This window comes from Leucoraja erinacea, chromosome 6 (genome assembly GCF_028641065.1).
Source record: "Leucoraja erinacea ecotype New England chromosome 6, Leri_hhj_1, whole genome shotgun sequence".
In the NCBI taxonomy this organism is placed as follows: domain Eukaryota; kingdom Metazoa; phylum Chordata; class Chondrichthyes; order Rajiformes; family Rajidae; genus Leucoraja; species Leucoraja erinaceus.
Genome location: NC_073382.1, coordinates 41,969,859 through 41,990,232, shown reverse-complemented (window position 1 = coordinate 41,990,232; position 20,374 = coordinate 41,969,859). Strand labels below are relative to the sequence as shown.

At 39.9% G+C, this 20,374-nt stretch overlaps 1 protein-coding gene across 1 annotated transcript; it reads left to right on the top strand.

Moving 5' to 3' along the window:
- Nucleotides 1-320: 320 nt before the first annotated feature.
- dct (dopachrome tautomerase) lies at nt 321-19,481 on the top strand. Its single transcript, XM_055636813.1, has 8 exons — nt 321-1,144; nt 4,470-4,769; nt 6,944-7,044; nt 8,881-9,047; nt 11,403-11,582; nt 14,893-15,031; nt 16,785-16,986; nt 18,464-19,481. Exons 1-8 carry the CDS (start codon nt 703-705, stop codon nt 18,634-18,636), a joined length of 1,704 nt encoding a protein of 567 aa, XP_055492788.1. The 5' UTR covers nt 321-702; the 3' UTR covers nt 18,637-19,481.
- Nucleotides 19,482-20,374: the final 893 nt, after the last annotated feature.

Genomic DNA, 20,374 nt, shown 5'->3' with positions numbered 1-20,374 from the left:
ATGCTTTATCTGATGGGATAAATTGCAAACTTGATTTTTAAAATCTCAAAATGTTGTAACATTGCTAATAGATATATATGATTAATTCCTCTATATTTCTGAAAAGCCCGCATTTAGAAACACGACGCAGGGCTGTTCTACTTCTTCTTATAGAATTCCGGCAGTGTAGACGCTGCTAAGCGTATTACTGCCCTCCTCCACAGGTCAAAGTTTGAACTAAATTCTTACATACAGTCCTGTAACTTGCAGGAATTGAAGAACAGCCCTGGGTATCAGTTGATGTTTCTCACTGTGTCCAAACAAAGATGAAACAGAAAAAGCCTCAACTTGCAGGGCTATTTTGAAACAGGCCAGTACTTAACTGCGAATTCCCAAAGGCAGAGGTTTTCATGGATCAGTGGCGAATAATTCTGGGCCACTGATCACTGAACTTTTCCACTGTGCTCATTTACCGGTTTAGTTTTTCAAACCAATACAGAACCGCGAAGGTTTGGAAAGTGTCAACAATCATATTAGCCGTGGTGTGAACGCGACTTCGAGAGCTTCATCTGTGTCCTTTGCACAAAAGGGAAAGGACTTTGTGAATTCTGAAATCCAAGTAATTATTTCTAATCATAAGGTTATCAGAATCAGAAGTACTACATCGTTTCAAGTTAATGAAAATGTGCTATCGGCAAAAGGGGCCCAAATCATGTGCAAATCATGAGACTCGTCTCGTGCATTATTGGTGACCGCTGGGTATGCACATTCCAGAGAGATTTAACTGATGACTTTACACGTGTCCTCACTTTGAAAGAGACTGAAAGTACGAGCGAAGACATTTCGCAGTCGTTAAGTGTATGTCAGATGCATTGCCACACAATGTGTGCATCTCTCTGGCTGTGGGTGATTTTGGGAGGTTTCCAGCTAGTTGCCTCTCAGTTTCCCCGTGCGTGTGCCACGGTACCTGCTTTGCAATCCAAACAATGCTGCCCTTCCCACGGCTCCGATTCGGCGGTGCTCTGCGGGGCTGAATCCAATCGGGGCATATGCGCTGATGTGCAGGTCATCAACAAACCCTGGAGTGGCCCTTATAACTTGCGAAACGTGGACGATCGAGAGAGGTGGCCGCTCAAATTCTTTAATCGGACCTGCAGATGTACCGGTAATGGGGTTTCATATTTCTGCTTATCTATTAGTCATGCTTCCAAAACGAATTTTAAATGTCGCATAGCCATGTTCTCCAGAGATGCTGCCTGGCACACTGAATTACTCCAGCACTTTGTGTCTTTGTAAACCAGCCACTCTGGTTCATTGTGTTTAATGTTAATCTTACCATCCTGAACCTTATTCAGGATTTCCTGATACGTCTATCTTCCTGAGTTCTGACAACCTTGTTTATCTTTCTCTGTTACTTTATCTGCTGTAAAATGTGTTTCAATGGACATCAATCAATTTATACATCGATTGTTTAGAAATTTTATAGTTATACTTGTCATCGTGAATCAACAGATTATATAATTTATCTTGCTAAGTGTAACATGAAAGAAATGTTTACTCATTAGATTTCGTGCAAATAGCTTAATCTTTTCATCGGCTTGGTGGTATAATTACATCGCCGATCGCCGATGTAACTATTTTGTATTCATTGCACTAACTATATTCTTACCTGGATGTTGTACCTAGACTACAGAGGTACTGCCACCTTTGCTCTGTGGTTAATTGGCCAGCGTATTGTTACATATCTTGATGTAGTCTATCAATGATCATACCTGCCTAACAGAAGTAAAACTGATATAAACCGGCCCGGAGAAACAAGGAACTGCAGATGCGAGTTTACAAAAAAAAGTTACTCCACCATTTTGTGTCTATCTTCGGTGTAAACCAGCACCTGCAGTTCCTTCCTACACCTATCAAAGTTCTCACCGTTATACTTGAAATCAGGGGAAAGTACAGCACCAAAGTGGGCAGGGCAGGGCCCACTTTGTCCATACTGTTCATGATTAGGCCTCTAAACACCTTCCATGTCCAAATGCCTTTTAAATGTAGTGTTATCTGATTTCACTGCCTTCTCTGGCAGCTCATTCCAAATAGCCACCACCTTTCTGTATGGACAAACATCCCCCTCGGACTACCTTTACATTTCTCTCCTCTCATCTCATCTCACCTATGCCTTAATTTTGAATACTTTTAACCATGTGAAAAACAATCTGACTATCGGTCATACTTATACCCTCTCATAATGTTGTAAACCCCCACAAGGTCCCTCCTCAGCCTCCTATGTTCCATGAAGAATTGTCACTGCATATCCAATTTCTCCTTCACTCCATCCCTGTATTCCATACAACGCCTAGGTGAACCTCTTCTGCATTCTCTATTGTTAACACATCCTCTCATTTTGTTTCTTTTACCCTTGGGAGAAGGTTGGAAAGCGTGAAAGCACGTATAACCAGATTCAAGAACAGCTTCTTTCCAGCTATTATTGAAAATTAGATTTGAGTTTGTTTCCATGTTACTGAAGTTATAGTATAGATTGAGAATGCTTAATAAGACATGTACAATTGCGGGGTTTATCAACACAGCCATACAATATAAAAGAGGGAACTTGTCCTGAATGTTTTTGAAACACTGTTCAGACTTAGCTGGAGTATTGTGGTCTAATTTGCAGTGTTATACAAAGTATGTGAAGACAGTAGAGGGTGTTATTTGATCCTCACCTACAAAGCCCTCCACCATCTGCCTTCCCCCATATCTCACTGACCTCCTCTCCCACTACCAACCCTCACGGTCCCTCAGATCCACATCAGCTGGTCTCCTCTCCATCCACGTCCAACCTCCGCAGTTTTGGGGACAGAGCCTTCTCCAGGGCAGCTCCCAGGCTCTGGAACTCCCTCCCCCAACTGATCCGCTATTCCGTGTCCCTCACCATCTTCCAGTCCCGCCTCAAGACCCATCTCTTCACCTCTGCCTATCCTTAGCCCCACGTGCCGTCCCTTTTCATCTGTGCATTAATTGCCTCATACTGTGTTTTGTATTGAATTCTGTATTTACTTTGTGTACTAGTCATGTCTCTACTATTTATTTCATTCCCCATTGCATGTTTTTCCTCTACCTGCTAAATTTTTGTAAGGTGTCCTTGAGACTCTTGAAAGGCGCCCATAAATAAAATTTATTATTATTATTATTATTTATGAGAATGTTTCTTTGTGTGATGAGCTATAGATATTGGGATATGTTTGGGAAGCTAGGACTTCTGACAAAGAAGGTAATGGCTGTAAAGGGATTAAAAGGTATGTAAAATGATGAGGGATCTGGACAGAGTGGATAGTGGGAGACTGTTCCCATTGTTAGAGGGATTGAGAACAGGCATCAAATAAAATGGAATAGATTTTCAGGAGTAATGTGAGGAAAAACCTTTTGACACAGTATATGGTTGGAATCTTGATGTAAACTAGCAGTAGGGTTTGGTACAACAAAGACAGAGATTAATGATTCTATGTTGTAGCAAGAATTGCTAAGTTTAAAAATACTCTCCTTTGATGCTGTAACTATTTTATGATTGTATGAATTATAAGGAGGGGGAAATGTAGAAAAAAAAAGAATTAATGCTGGAAGTGAGATACAAAGCACTGCAATGGCTGAAACTCTAACATTAAATACAGTGCTGCAAATGCCTATCATATGGGAATGGGATGGATAATTGAAGTGATAGGCAAAGGTCATTCTGAGCTTACAGTTGCTTGTCATTTTTAATTTCTATTCTACTTAACTGTCTTTAATTCCATTCCCATATGATAGGCATTCATAAAATTACACAAAATTCTGAAATGGTATCCTGTCTTCCACCTTGGTTCTTAGGATTGAATACTGAATCCACACAGAATTAAAACATTTCCGATAACTAAATTGGCCAATTCTGATCAAAGGCCATCAACTTCCATTTTTCTGTCTGCACGGATCCTGCTTGATTCATTTAACATTTCCAGTAGTCTCTTTAATTTCAGATTCAGTAATTGAGATATTTTCTATGACTTTTTTCTTCTCTTCCCAGTCCTTCAATTTCCACTTCAGTCAGACAGACACAAAAACTTCTTAAATGTCAGTCAATTAAGAAGCTCTTCAGCTGCCATCTGTGTCTGTCTCTTTTGGTCTCTATTCTGTCAGAAATGTTCCCTGTTCTCTCCACCTCTTTCCTTTCTCTGCAACCTAAAGCATATTTAATTTCGAATTATTTCCAAATCTGATAAAGTAATTGACTCTGTTTCTTTCCTTTCATAGATGTGGCCGAACCAGCTGATCGTTTCAAGCATTTCCCGGTTTTGTTTTAAATGATTGTAATGTCTTGTTTTAAATGGGTGGATCATTGTTGAGCAGAGTTGATAACATTAGAGCCATAAAGTCATTTTTCCACCAGTTGAACAGATCTGTACTGTTGTTAATGAGCTCATAATTTTCAGTAAGCAGCGAATCTTTCCGTTTCACTTAAATAGGAAATTATGCCGGATACAACTGCGGAGGGTGCAAATTTGGATGGGCTGGTTTGAACTGTAACCTGAGAAAACCACCAGTGATCAGAAAAAATATTCTTTCATTAACCCCAACGGAGCAGGAGCAGTTCTTGGATGCTTTAGATAAAGCTAAAACGACAATCCATCCAGATTATGTCATTGCAACCCAACACTGGCTGAGTTTGCTGGGGCCAAATGGAACTCAGCCACAAGTTGCAAACATATCAATATATAATTATTTTGTGTGGCTTCATTACTATTCTACAAGAGACACACTACTAGGTTAGTTTACTCTTTGTATATTTGCTTTTGTGCCCAAAGTTTTCCTTGATATTATCTGTATTATAATGAAATAAATGAATAATCTAGTTGCCACTTAAAATGAGTAATTCATCTGTATCTTCTCATAGCATACTAGCACATTCAACTATGCACATTGTAACTATGACAAAATATCTCTATTGTGTGGTCACAATTAAAACATGCTCTATGAAAACCAGTTTTATTGTAATTGATTATTGTGAATATCAGAACAAGAATAACTGGGTTTTGCCATTCACTTTGATCTTCACTAACCAGGACCTCAACTCCATTTACTTGCATTTTCTCTATATCCCAGCACGTTGTGGAATATAACGTCCCAGAGGAATGGAAAATTGGAAATGTTACTCCATTGTTCAAGATGGAGCTGAGGCAAAAAAGAGGAAACTATAGGCTAGTTAGACAAAAATGCTGGAGAAACTCAGCAGGTGAGGCAGCATCTATGGAATGAAGGAAGACTTCCTTCATTCATTTTTGTCTACCTTCGATTTTCCAGCATCTGCAGTTCCTTCTTAAAACATATAGGTTAGTAAGCCTGACATTAGTCGTTAGTAAAATTTTAGAGTCCATTTTTCAGGGTGAGGTTTTGAGTACTTGGAAGCACATGATAAAATAGGTCAAAGTCAGCATGGTTTTGTGACGGGGAGATCTAACCTGACAAATCTGTTGGAATTCTTTGCGGAAGTAAATAGCAGGATAGACAAAGGAGCGTCAGTGGATATTGTTTAGTTGTATTTTCAGAAGGCCTTTGATAAAGTGTTGCACATGAGGCTGCTAAACAAGATGAGAGCTCTTGGTATTAGAGGGGAGACTAGCATGAATAGAAGATAGAGACAAAATGCTGGAACAACTCAGCGGATCAGGCCGAATCTCTGTAGAAAGGGAATAGGTGACGTTTCGGGTTGAGATCATTTCCTCAGACTAAGTTGGGGGAGAGGGAAACTAGAGGTATGAAAAGGTTCAGAACAAATCAGAGCTCGCATAGGTGGAACCCACAATGGTCGATGGTTGGCTGTGGAAGGGTAATAATTAAGAGATATATGGATGCAAACAGTAGAACCAGTTGGACAAATAGGGTGGAGAAGTGGGCGGAAAGAGGGAATGCACCAGCTACCTGAAATTAGTGAAATCAATATTCATACCACTGGGTTGTTAGCTGTCCGAGCGAAATATGAGGTGGTTTTCCTCCAATTTGCGTATGGCCTCACTCTGAAAGTGGAGGAAGCCCAGGCCAGAAAGGTCAGTGGGAATGGGAAGGAGAATTAAAATATCGGGCAACTGGGAAATCAGCATTTTCTGTCTCTCTGAGTTACTCCAGAATGTTGTGCCTTCCAGAAATGCTATCCGTCCTGCTGAGCTACTTCAGTATTTTGTGTCTATCTTCGGTGTAAACTAGCATCTGTAGTTCCTTCCTACACACGTGCATTTTTTTATTTTAATTTATTTTTTAAATAATTTTATTTATTAGAAGTAAGTACAATACAGTGGTACCTTTTTACAGGTTCCCAAAATTATGTTAACCTATTACATTCTCTGTACAACTTCCTTTTTTTAATTTTTTTTTATAAAGAGAAAAGTAAGAAGAGAAAAAGGAAAAAGAAGTAGTAAAGAGTGAGGGATAGGCTAGTGTGCATGAGCAAAAGGCGGAAAAAGAAAATAGTGAAGAAAAGAAATAAGTGAGGAGGGAAAGCAGGAGGGAGTTTATTCAATCGCCACAAGGAGATGATTTTTTATGTTCTAGATCGTCTTTCACCCATACCTGAAACTTTTAATTTTCACGATACTGTAGCACCACATGACTCCAAGAAATCAATAACTACACACGTGCATGAATAGAAGGCTGGCTGAATAGCAGAAGGCAAAGAGTGGGAATAACGGGGTCTTTTTCTGGTTGGATGCCAGTGACTAGTTGTGTTCCACAGAGATCAGTGGGGTCTGCTGCTCTTCACTTTATGTAATAATGATTTCTCTCTTGGGGAGAAGGCAGGTGGATGAGGTTGAGAAGGAAAGATAGATCAGCCATGATTGAATGGCGTAGTAGACTCAATGAGCCAACGGGCTTAATTCTGCTCCTATGACTTATGAACTTATTTTCTTTTAACAAATGTAATGCTGCAGTGTTTTTATTCTCGCAGGACCTGGTCGACCATTTAAAGGTATTGATTTTTCACATCGAGGTCCATCTTTCCTTACTTGGCATCGATACCATTTGATGTTACTGGAGAGAGATTTACAAGTTGGTATTTTATAATCTGGTTTGGTTTAAATATTATGGTGCATTGTTTTATGTTACGCATGGGTTCATTAACTGTGAATTGAATGTTATAAATGAAGGGAGGATAGAGTTCTCTGCAAAAAGTAGGAATTGTCATCTTTGTGAGAGAACAGTGCAGCAAAGGAACAGGCCCTTCGGCCCACAATGGATAGACAATGTATGATTTTGTATATATTTTTTTTATCTCTGGTCCCATTACTTATAAATTATTGTTATTCTTATGACCTTTTCATCAGAATACTATTTGAATGTGCTTAAGTGAACATATTTCAATTTGAGTTCAATACTGGGTAGCATAGACACGCAGCGGTAGAGTTGCTGCCTTGCAGTGCCAGAGACCCAGGTTCGATCCTGACCATGGGTGCTCTCTGTACGAAGTTTGTAGTTCTCCCTGTGACCACGTGGGTTTTCTCCAGGTGCTCTGGTTACCGCCCACATTTTGCAGATTTGTAGGTTAATTGGCTTCTGTAAATTGCCCATAGTGTGTCAAATAGATCTAGTGCACGGGTGATCGCTGGTTGGCACAGACTCGATGGGCCGCAGGGCCTGTTTCCATGCTGTATCTATAAACTAAACTGGAAAGCCAGCTTGGCTTCTGGAAGACTGAGACGTGAATCGTAGGAACAAATCTGAAGACCAAGCATATCTTGTTGTTGTTGTTGTTGTCATTTTACTCTATACTTTTGAGACATAGACAGTGTACAGTAGACATTCCAGACAGCGTAGCCAGATAGCATAACCACTTACATGTGACTCGTCACACATAATACTTTACATCAAAGGGCAAGACCAGATCACAGACACACTGATTCCATCCAGGCAAACCTTCCCACCATCAATACATTGCTGGTAGAATTACAGATCAGGTGGGCAAGACATGTCAGAAGAATGTCTGATGACAGATTACAAAAGCAGCTGCTTTATGGAGTGCTGAGTTAGGGCAAGCTAAAGAATTTCAAAGACTCTCTTAGAACTTCCCTTGAGAGTTTCAACATTGCAAGCACAATAACAACATTGAAGGAGCATTTGCACAGGTATGTGGATAGGAACGTTTTAGTCGTATGAGCCAAATGAATGTTGGCAAATGGGACGCGTTGATGGGCACCATGGTTGAGTTTGGTCAAAGGACCTGTTTCGATACTGTATGACTGTGACATACATCACTGGGAACAACAAGGATCGGGTTGGCCTGTTTGGCGTACTCTCATAAAAAGCTAGAATAGAGGAAGCAGAGATAAATGTAGTAATTGTCATTGATAGTGATAGTAATTGCCATTGATGCCACAGCATCTCTATCTCTCTCTCTCTTACCTCTGTGGAAGGAACACTGGAGCCTTGATTGGTCTAATCAGTCATCTCAATATGCTTCAACATTAATGATGAGGTCTTTATCGTCTTACTCGAACGAGTGACGAACAACAATATTTTTATTTTTTATGACAAAAGAGAAGGTCATTCATTTCCTTGAGCCCATGCCAGAGCATCGCATTCCCCCACATTCCACTGTCACCTATTCTCTCTCACTTGCCCATCTACTTCACACTGATTCTCCTACCCACCCATTTATACTGGGGAGTAATTTGTAGTTTTCAATTAACCTACGAACCAACACTTCTTCGTATGTGAAAGGAAATTTCAACACCCAATGGAGACCCTATGAGGTCACATGAAGATCATGAATGAGCCAAGTCATTGGAGCTGTGAAGCAACTGCATCACACTATCACCCTTGGCTATCTTATATCCATTCAAAGCCTGAAATAGGCATTTCTGTGTCTTTCTCTTTTTCCCCATACAGGAACTCATAGGAAATGAATCATTTGCACTTCCATACTGGAATTTTGCCACAGGAAATAAGGATTGCGATGTGTGTACAGATTCTTTGTTGGGATCCCAACGTCTTGATGAACAGTCATTAATAAATCAGAGCTCTAGGTTCTCGCGATGGGAGATTGTATGCGACAGGTTAGTAATTGAATATTGCAAATCGCATTAGAATTCTGCATTAAACATTCCATACTGGAATTTTGCCACAGGAAATAAGGATTGCGATGTGTGTACAGATTCTTTGTTGGGATCCCAACGTCTTGATGAACAGTCATTAATAAATCAGAGCTCTAGGTTCTCGCGATGGGAGATTGTATGCGACAGGTTAGTAATTGAATATTGCAAATCGCATTAGAATTCTGCATTAAACATAATTTTTAATGTTGAATATCTTAGAATTAAATCACTGGCTGTATTTTGGAAGATCCTGAAATCAGGAAAGATGCTAAATGCGAGAATCTAAAACTTGTATCACACAACAAAATCCTTTTTGTTCCCCAGTGTTCCCTAAGCCCTACCAATCACTGTGTATGTAATACGCTTACTAGTCCCAAAGTACCTCTGTTCACCTTCAGGATCTGGTCACCTCACCACCTGATCAATATCATCAGGTAGTCAATGACTATCCTCATTATCAATAAAACCAACAATTTTCGTGTCATCTGAAAACTCTGTAGGCCCCCCTCAGTCATGACTGACCATGGGTGATGCATCCTAGTTGTTGGCTGCTTGCTCCAAACCTTGGCTAGAGCAGCGTCGCTTGTGGCTGAAGAGACCAGTGCGGGAGTGACAGTCGCTGTCGCAAAGATCACATTTGTGTGTGGTCTCTGGTCTGTTTAAGTTGCTGCGCTTCTTCCTGCGTGCCCGCTTGTCTGCTGCTGCGTTCAACAGTTTCTCTTCACCCGTTTTGAGATGTTGGTTCAGGGTACCTCTCCACCTCGTGCGGTCAGCTGCAAGGCTCTTCCAGGACTCCGCAATCGATGTTGAGCGCCTTCATATCTCTCTTGCAGACATCCTTGCAATGTAGCTGGGGGCGGCCGATGGTTCTCCTCCCAGATGTCAGCTCTCCATAGAGGATGTATTTTGGAATACAGCCATCCTCCTTGTGGTGGACATGGCCCAGCCACCGCAGTCTGCGCTGCCCGAATAGCGTGTACATGCTGGGAAGGCCAGTGCCAGACAGGATCTTGGCGTTGGATATTGTCTTGCCAGGATATGCCTGAAAACTAACATCAAATTCCTATTCTCATATCTAAATCATTAACGTACAAAAGAAACAGTCAGAATCACCGTACTGTTCCTGCAATGTTCCACTGGTCACAGGCTTTAACAAACTGGCTGCCCCCTTTATATTTCTAAACTCTATCCATATGATCTAATTTGAACAACCTTCCAGGATAACTCTCTTATTACTGCAGTAATGGAATTCCTTTATCAAAATTGCAGTGTCACCTCTGCTCTTATGCCTCCTTACCCTGCCATGCCTAGAGATCTATTCCCCTGAAATGTTGAGTTGTTAATTCTGCCATTCTTTCAGCCATGTCTGTGTTTTAGCAACATTATTCTGTTCCTGGGTGCTGATTCCCACTCTCAACATAATCCGCCTTACTAGTCAGTTTCTTTGCATTAAAACAGACCCGTTTAGCCTGTCATTCCACACGTAAGCAGGTTTGATTAATGGAAAGCCTTTCCTTCTCTGATAAGAATGTAGGGAGAATAAAATGGAATTTGTGTAAACATTTGTCTGATAGTTGGCATGGACGATAGGCCGAAGGTCCATGGCTCTTCTATTTCTATACACATAGTTCCCCATTTTAAACAAAACAGCAGGACAAAACATATCTGCTGCAGGTAAATTTGCAAATGTTGTAGCACTGTGCTACTGTAAGGTTGAAATACGTAGCACCATTATGTTGGAATACTGAATTGCTGATCCGTGACCTTTCAAGCCTACTTCTCCAAAATACGTGAATTTTACTGCAGTATTTTTAATGCCTTAATGAAATTAAAATGTGGGATTATTTCCTGTTGAGTTATCCCCAAGAAACCAGTGGGCCATGGCAGTTCATGTGGTGAAGGTACATTTGAAACATTTGCAAACAATAGGACATTTGCAATGTTTTGAATAGCTGATTTGGCTATTGTAATGGATAGTTAGTTATACATTGTCCACATCATTGACAACAGTATATTAATTAGATTGGGGTTACAATGGAAGACCTTCTTCCCTGAAATGCATTATTGAAACAAATGGATTGTTATAACAATCCAGTACGTATACGGTGACCATCACCAGATTTTATTTTTGTTTGTTTAAATGTATTTATGTTAACATTGAAGTTAAAATTTCCAGCTGCTAAAATGGGATTTGTCTCCATTTGATTACTCCAGGCCTCTGGAATACTGGTTCAGCAACATTAACGCTGGCTTATAGTAAGGATGTATTATTATGTTCTAATATTCTATTTTGTGCTTTTTCATGCAAATCTATAGCTTGGATGATTATAATCGCTTTGTTACTCTTTGTAATGGAACAAATGAGGGTCCGATCAGGAGAGGGTTCATGGAAATGACCAATGTTCAGTTACCAACCATGGAGGATATCTACCATTGTTTATCTGTGAAAGACTTTGATTCTCCACCTTATTTCCAGAATTCTAACTTCAGCTTCAGGTAATATATTGGAAACTTAAGCCTGAAGTGAGAGATGAGTATTAACTGGCTTTACAGTACTTAATAAAGAACTTAATGAAAATAGACTTACTTGAGGAAAGCAGAAGAAACCCAGGGCACAGAGGCTCGTGAATTCAAAAGTTTATCAGGAAAATGTGCTCATGATTCCTAAGGTTATCTGTGGTCATGACGTACTTGTTATTCAGGTGCCAATTAGGACTCAAAAATGTGGTCCAAAATATCTGTTCACGTATTTGACAGGAATGATTGTGGGCACAATCCTCACAACTACTGACAAGCGTGCAGAGCTGTAAGATCATGAAGAAAATCTATGAATGAAACCAGAGTCATTTTACACTTTTTAAACTTTTGCCCCTCGCATCTTAAAGCTATGACCTGTAGTCTTTGACATTTCAAATGTAGGAAAACGTTTCTCTTTACTACATGTATGCCTCTCATAATTTTATATACTTCATTTCTTACCTCTTACTTCATTTGGGTGTCCCCTCAAGCTCGGACGTTCCACAGAAAATATCCAACTGTGGAGAATAAAATGGACTAGTGCAGGATTAGTTGAAACAGTGCTTAAAGGTTGGTGTAGACTCAGTCTGATGAACGGGCTGGCTCAATAACTCCATGACTGCTGAGGAGCTAAACCTTTACTTCCCCCAAAAAATATAGCCGAACTAAAGAGGTAAGAAACAACATTGCAGAATAAAAAATAAACTCAAATGGCAGAAGATATTAAGATTTTTATTTTGTATTGGGTGGTTCTGCTTGCCCCATACCAGGAATTATGTGGTGGCTTTGGAGAGGATGCACAGAAGGTTGACCAGGATGCTGCCTGGATTGGAGGGTTTCGGCTACAGGGTGAGGTTGGGTAGACTTGGATTATTTTCTCTGGAATGTCAGAGGTTAAGGGCAGACTTGATAGAAGTATATAATATTATGAGAGGCAGAGACTGGGGAAAAATTAGAACGTTTCTCCCAGGGTGTTCATGGCTTGTTCCAATGGATGCTTTCTGTAACTATTTAATTGTATGTTGGTGACTGGCATGTAGGATAATCATAATCATCAAAATATCGTCATCTAAACTTTATGGCAACAGTGTTTTTAAGTAACTTTTTGAGGAAAATCATGTTATGTGTAACATACAGTAGGTGTACGCCCGATACATCACTGCCCATAACTGCATTTGCCTCAACATGCATGTGGGGTCTTTCCATTGATTAAAACCATTTTCCGCACACAAGAAGTTTTATTAATTTGAAGATTAGAGGGCAGATCCATTCTGTCCAATCTCCATATGTAATGTAAAGAGCTTTCAGTATTTAATATATTTTTCCTGATGATACTTATAGTGATAGGTATGGATGCATTCCAATGTGTATAGAAGTGAGACCCAGACATATCCAAATTTATTTCTAAATATTCAGTGGAATTTAATATGGTTTTAAATGCTTGGTATCATTTGAAATAGCTGGATGAATGAAGGTAATATTGACTCCTTTATTACTCATGCAGAACTGAAAGAGATAAAGAACCACAAACTATTAATGTGGTCTTGAAATGCCTTATTTTGATATCCTGTTTGAATTGAACTTTGTGAGAATGATAATTTTTGGAATGAGTAAATATAAATATTGTACAGTAACTATTGCAATGATCCTTAATTAATACATTATTTACTAAAGATAAGCAGTTGACAAAACTGAAATTAAAGTGTTGAGTGATCTTTGCTCTCATCTTAATCCAGAAAACTGACTACATTTCTAATGCCTTTTGATCAAAATTGCCAGATTACTCTGCTATCATTTATGGCTTCTAGATGTATAAAAATAAAATCAAATAAGAAAGAACTGCAGATGCTGAAAACATTGAAGTTAGACAAAAATGCTGAAGTTACTCAGTGGGTGAGGCAGCATCTATGGAGAGAAGGAATAGGAGATGTTTCAGGTCGAGACCCTGCTTCAGACTAATGTTGGGGGGGGGGGGGGGGGTTCTTTCCAACCCCCCCCCCCCCCCCCCCTGACATCAGTCTGAAGAAGGGTCTCTACCCGGAACATCGCCTATTCCTTCTCTCCATTGATGCTGCCTCACCCGCTGAGTTTCTTCAATATTTTTGTCTACGTAAAACGTAAACGTAAATACGAATAAGTTAGGTCTTTATTGAATAAGTTAGGTCTTTATTCTCTGGAGCGCAGAAGGTTAAGGGGGGACCTGATAGAGGTCTTTAAAATGATGAGAGGGATAGACAGAGTTGATGTGGACAAGCTTTTCCCTTTGAGAATAGGGAAGATTCCTATTCCTTCTCTCCATTTAGATGCTGGGAACTCTTTACCCGCTGAGTTTCTCCAATATTTTTGTCTACGTAAAAATAAAATGGGACTAAGGGGAAAAAAATCCTCCTTTTCAAAGCTTGCTTTTTTGCCCTCGGTTGCATGTTGTAGGTTAGGCGCACTGCAGGAAGCCAATTAATACCATTATGAAAATCTGTTATGACGCAATTGGAAAAACTGTATGATTCTTAAAACCAGCTTTCAAAGTTTTTATTTGCAAAACTAAAACTTACTGTGTCAATGCAGATTTGTAATATAGAATTCATTATTTTTGCACAAATGTTCTTCCTCCTCTCCCCTCTTCATTAATGAAATGAGAATGCATTGGTTAGGTTAGTTTATTGTCATGCACTCTAGTGTGCAATGAAATTCCTTGTTCACATGAAGGTCACAGAGTTAACAGTATACATTCAGTAATGATAAATCCAACATTGAGTGCAATACACTAGAATGGTGCCTTATTCTAATGTAATCTGAAGTACTTGAGCACAATAGTGAAATAACAAAATGAGGTAGAGTTAATTGTAAGAGGATGTGGCAGCACCTCTGTTAAAAGGATGCGAAAGAGTCTAATCACAATGGGTAAGACGATGTTCTTAAATCTGGACGTCTGAGCATGCAAGCTGCTATATCATCTCCTGGAATTAGAAGAGAATAAAGGGAATGGCCAGGGTGGCAGGAATTTCTGATAATACTGCCGGCCTTCCTGATGCAATGCACTGTGCAGATGGACTGGATGGAAGTGAAGAGCCTGTGATGGGCTTGGCTGTGTTCGCCACTCTTGGCAGGTTCAGGCAGTCGGGAGCCGAGCAGTTGTTATATCGAGCAGAGGTGCAGTTTTCTCAAGATTTAATTTGTTACCTTTATAAATACTCAAAATTAATGGGAATTTCTACTCCCTTTTGATTTGCTAAATTTAATACAAAAGCTGTGTAAAACTGGAACATAACTACCTCCCTTTTTCTTTCAGAAATTCGCTTGAGGGGTTTGCTGCACCAGATGGGGAAACCAAATCTAATGAGTTTCAGAGTCTTCATAACCTGGTTCATTATTTTTTAAATGGAACAAATGCACTTGCGCACTCTGCAGCAAATGATCCACTTTTTGTGGTATGTTTGTATCTTACCTAGAATGATTGAACTGCAATGATTTTACCAAATCAACGGACTGTAATTCCAATAGCCTTGTTCCTTCCTTCAAAATGGTTGGAGCTGCATTGACTAAAAAAATTCATATTGATCTAACAAATGTTTTAAATCTGAAAATTAGTTCAGGCCAACATATTCCCCTTCGTGTGAAAGGCAAGTGCAGTAATTCCAAGGAACCCTGGATGTTAATAGATTTTAGATTAGACAAATGATGGAAAACAGAGACATGGCATTTATTGAGAACGGGAAGCTTATACTACAATTGGGTAAAACATTCATTGGGTAACCACTGGAGTACTGTGTACTGTTCTGCTCCACACACTACAGGAATGATGTGATTGCTCTGGAAAAGTTGCAGAGGTGATGCACCAATATATTGCTTGGCTGGACTGGTTTAATTACGATGGAAGATTGAACACGGTTTGGTTGGTTGTCTTTGGAGCAGAGGCGGCTAAATAGGTCCTTGTTAGATGTGTACAAAATTGAGAGATGTGCAGGGTGAAGAGTAAGACAGTTTCCTCATTGCAGATACAGTATATCTGAAACTAAAAGGTATAGATTTAGGGTGAGGGATGAAAAGTGCAAAAGAGACCTGAAGAAGGTTTCCACCCAGAAGATGCTTGAAATCTTGAAAGCACTACTTAGAGGGGCTGGTGGCAGCAGGACTCTCACAACACTTAAGCTGTATATAGATGAGCACTTTAATCACCAAAGCATAGAAGGCTACTACCAAATGCTGGTAAATTAGATTCATAGGGATAGGTACATTACTGTTAATATGGTACACCTATAACTGTTGTATGACTTCTGAATTATTAAATATGATTAGTTGTCAAACTTGGGGAAGTTTATGGGGAAGTTGACAAAACTGAAATTAAAGTGTTGAGTGATCTTTGCTCTCCTCTTAATCCAGAAAACTGACTACATTTCTAGTGCCTTTTGATCAAAATTGCCAGATTACTCTGCTATCATGGAAGACGAGAAAATAATGTGAGGCTCAATGAGAATATTTGTGTTGCAAGGGTTGAAAATTCTATCTTATTGAGTTTGCATTTAAGAGCATTTAATAAAAAATCAATTGTTCCAGTAAGGAGGCAAGGTAGTGGAACCTTGAATGACAAGAAAGGTTCTAACTTTGGTCAAAAAGAAAAGTGAAGCATGTGTAAGCTGCAGAAAGATGAAATCAGAAAGGACATTTGAGGATTATAAAGCAAGCAGGCAATTGGAACGGCCTAAAAGGGTCATGACATCACATTGGAGATTTGGATTAATGAAAATCCAAATTATACAAGAGGGTAAGTAAGGAGAAGGTAAGATTGAGATAAAGGAGGCATTAATGCTTGGAGCCAGAGGATGTATGCCATTAACTAAACAAGTACTTTGCATCTGAGTTTGTAAGGAAAAGAAGATGGAGGCTAGGGAGATGAATGAGGGAGATACTAATATACTAAGGCAGGTTGAGATCAAGAAGGAGATGGTGTTGGATCCCCAGTGACTGATGGAATGTATCCCAGGTTAATGAAAGAGGGAAGCGAGAGCTTAAAGGGGGCTTCACAAAGATCTTTGTTTCATCTCGAGCCATGGGTGAGATCCAGGAGGATTAACGAGTAATTAAAATTGTTCTTTTGTTTAAGGGAAGTATAGATAATCCAGGAAATACTGACGACAGCCGAGAGATAAAGTTTATTGGTATCAATGTTTTACATTGTAATAGGTGCTTCATACCTTTACGGATGCTATTTTTGATGAGTGGATGAAACAAAACAGTCCCTCCGTCAGTGTGTGGCCTGAAGAGATGGCACCTATTGGCCACAACAGGCAATTTAACATGGTGCCGTTTTACCCATCTATGACTAATGAGGAGCTCTTTGTACTTTCCAGTGAGCTTGGATATTCATATGAAATTGAGTTATCAGGTATGTTTTAAAATATTTTGTTCCATAAGTTCATTATTTTGCCAATCAAGAAAAATATTGCATTGAATCATGTTTTTAATGACTTCTCAGTTTGGATATATATTTTTAATGAATGTAATTATGAAAATGAATGCAAATAATTTGAAATATTTTGTATATTTTAAATGTTGGGAGCCATATATATCTATTAAACTCACCCCCCCCCTCTCTTCCCCCCTCCCCCCCCCCCCCCCCCCCTCCCCTCTCCTCCCCCCCCCCCTCTCTCCCCCCCCCCCCCCCCCCCCCCCCCCCCCCCCCCCCCCCCCTCCCCCTCCCCCCTTCCCTCCCCTCCCCCCCCCCTCTCTCCCCCCCCCCCTCCCCCCTCTGTCCCCTCTTCTCCCCCCCCCCCCCCCTCTCTCCCCCCCCCCCCCCCCTCCTCCCTTCCCCCCCCCCTCCCCTCTCTCTCCCCCCCTCCCCCCCTCCCCTCTCTCCATGACTGATTATGCTAAATATAGCATAATCAGTCATATAGCACATAAATTAGCCCAGGATAGACACAAAATACTGGAGTCACTAACATGGGCAGGACCTACAGAGTGAATGGTAGGGCCCTGGGAAGAATGCAGGTCCATAGTTCCTTGAAGGTGACATCACAGGAAGATGGGGTGGTCAAGAAGGTTCAGCTCTGGGCAGCATGTTACAGGAAATATGTTGTTGGGTTGGAAAGGGTGCAGAGAAAACAAGGATGTTGGCAGGACTCGAGGGTCTGAGCTATAGGGATAGATTGAGTAGGCTGGTACTCTATTCCCTGGAGAGCAGCAGGATGAGGAGTGATCTTATGGAGGTGCATAAAATCATGAGAAGAATAGATCGGGTAGACACACACAGTCTCTTGCCCAAAGTAAGGGAATCAAGAACCCAAGGGCATAGATTTAAGTTGAAGGGGGAAAGGTTTCTGAGGGGGTCACACAAACAGTGGTGGGTGTAATGAACGATCTGCCAGAGGAGGTAGTTGAGGCAGGGACTATCACAATATTTAAGAAGTAATCAGACAGGTACATGGTTAAGACAGATTTGGAGTGTTGTGGGTCAAACGCAGGTAAATGAAACTAGTATAGATGGGACATGTTGGTCAATGTGGGCAAGTTGGGCTGAAGGGCCTGTTTCCGAGCTGTATGACTATGATTCTAAAGGTAGTATTTTTTTGTAAACAACTTTGTGGCAAGTGCTCCATGTGTCGTACAGAGTGACCCAAAGAAGGCATTAGTCACCTTAACTGCTTATGCTAAAGACCTAATACCTGCTTCACGCTTGGTAAAGAAAGCCACTTGCTGCCTAATGCTTAGGTTATTTGGCTTGGGGAAAACACATTGGAGTGGAAATTAATTTTTACATCTAACTGTGTGATAAATGACTATATTTAAAGATGAATAATCTGACAGTTTTACTTTTGTATTGCCATGAGAATAAATATTAACTTGTTTCATGGATTCTACAGAACCTCAAACTTCCTTGAGTACAATACTTGGTGTGACCTTCAGTGGAATCTTCGTGGGTCTTGTCTTTTTGACTGTCATGCTGATAATAATTCCACGCCAAAGAAGAAATCGAGGTTTTGAATACTTGTTGAATTCAAAGTTTTCCAACAAAATGTATACTGAAGAAATTTAGCTCATGCTTGATATAACTATTATTGCCATAATTATGTTACTTCAAGGGTGATTTAAATGTATTACATCAAAGCATGACCAATAATGTTTTAGACATTTCAATTTATCTGCTTGTAGTGCTATGATTGAACTGACAAATTAGCTTCTTATTGCCTGTGTACTCAGATTAAAATTAGATTCAATTAATTTGAATGTTCCAAAATAATGATAAAATCATCGCATGAAATTGTTTCATCTTCTACAGCAATTACATTTATATTCCATATGTACTTGATTTATATGATCTGCCATCAATGATAATATATTCTTAGACATTTTGGATATCACTGCTGGAATTTGTGGGATTTTTTTTCTTTTATTTACTGATCTGTAAATCGCTTGGATCTTTCATTTTTGAAGTGCTTTCAAATTGAAAATGTTGATTCAATATGGTGGAAATGTTACATTTTATTTCCAATTCATGATCTATATTTTAAAATAAACAATCTATAGTTATTATCCCTCAACTATTCTGCTGATTGGCTGGATGTTTTATCTGATGGCCTGTTCTGGAATATTCCAAAAATGTTTCTTTGAATGTTTGTTTGTCACGAGTTTCCTCCCATATTTCCAGTCACAAGGTCTACAATGTAACTTGAATGATTTCTATTGCTTTTAATTTACTATGTTACCATATTTCTTAACAACATAGAAGAAGACCTATAAAAACTATTTTTACCACATTCCCATCAATCATTTCTATGTTCTAGCACTCAACTGTACACCAGTGGACAATATACAGCAACCAACCAAAATGCAAGTCTGGGAGTGAGAGGAAACTCGCAGAAGTCCCAGAGAGAATATGAGAACGCTACACTCATATAATACTACAGTTCACCCGCTCTGCTACTGTACTGTGTCACAGACTGCAGTTAGAGTTAGCAGTAACTTGTGCTGTAACTCCACATTACCAAAAGGTTACCGTTCTGCAGACAAGGGATTAGTGGTTGATTAAATCGGGAACTGCTTCTACAATTTCTCAGTTTTCAATCACAATATTATAGATGTGCATCAACGGGTCTTCAGGAATATCTCAACGGGAATATGCTAGAAACATAGAATCAAGACCAGGACCAAGCTATTCAGCTCTGGAGCATGCGCTAACCATGAATACAATTAAAAACAGTATACCTACTTCAGTACCCTGTGCCTGCCTTTATACCATATTGATCTATTTAATATTATGAAATATATCTACCTCGAATATATTTATTAATGGCCTCCACTGCCTTATGCGGATGAAAATTCCACAGGTTCACAACCTCCTTTATCTTGATTCAAAATGGCACATCTGGAGGCTGGTAAATCCATGGTTTAGTCTCTTCAGCCAACAGCAACATCCTTCCAGTATCTAGTCTGTCTGGGCCTTTCAAAATGTTGTAGGTTTCTAAATAATTCCCTTTCATTGTATAATGCTCCATTGAATAGGGGTGCAATGCACCCAGTCTCTTTGCATGGTCCAGAGGGACACTGAGAGGAGATGGGGTTTGCAAGTTGAGAAAGGGCAGGCTTTTGGAGCACCAGGCCTTCTGAGGAAATGGAACAAAGTGAGCAAGGACACTTTTGGCTTTGACTCAAACATGATCAGACCCACGAGGGAAGATTGGAATAATTATTTTAATTGACATGCTGAGTCAAATGTTACTTGATGAAGTAGAACTTGAAAAGAAACAGCGGCTTATTTAATTGCTCCCCAACTG

What these genes read in the sequence shown, in the direction of transcription:
- dct (XM_055636813.1), top strand. Translation starts at nt 703, where the DNA reads ATGAGACTCGTCTCGTGCATTATTGGTGACCGCTGGGTATGCACATTC. An exon ending in TACTGGAGAGAGATTTACAA is followed by an intron (nt 7,045 to 8,880) that starts GTTGGTATTTTA and finishes TTCCCCATACAG; the next exon opens with GAACTCATAGGAAATGAATC. An exon ending in TGGGAGATTGTATGCGACAG is followed by an intron (nt 9,048 to 11,402) that starts GTTAGTAATTGA and finishes GCAAATCTATAG; the next exon opens with CTTGGATGATTATAATCGCT.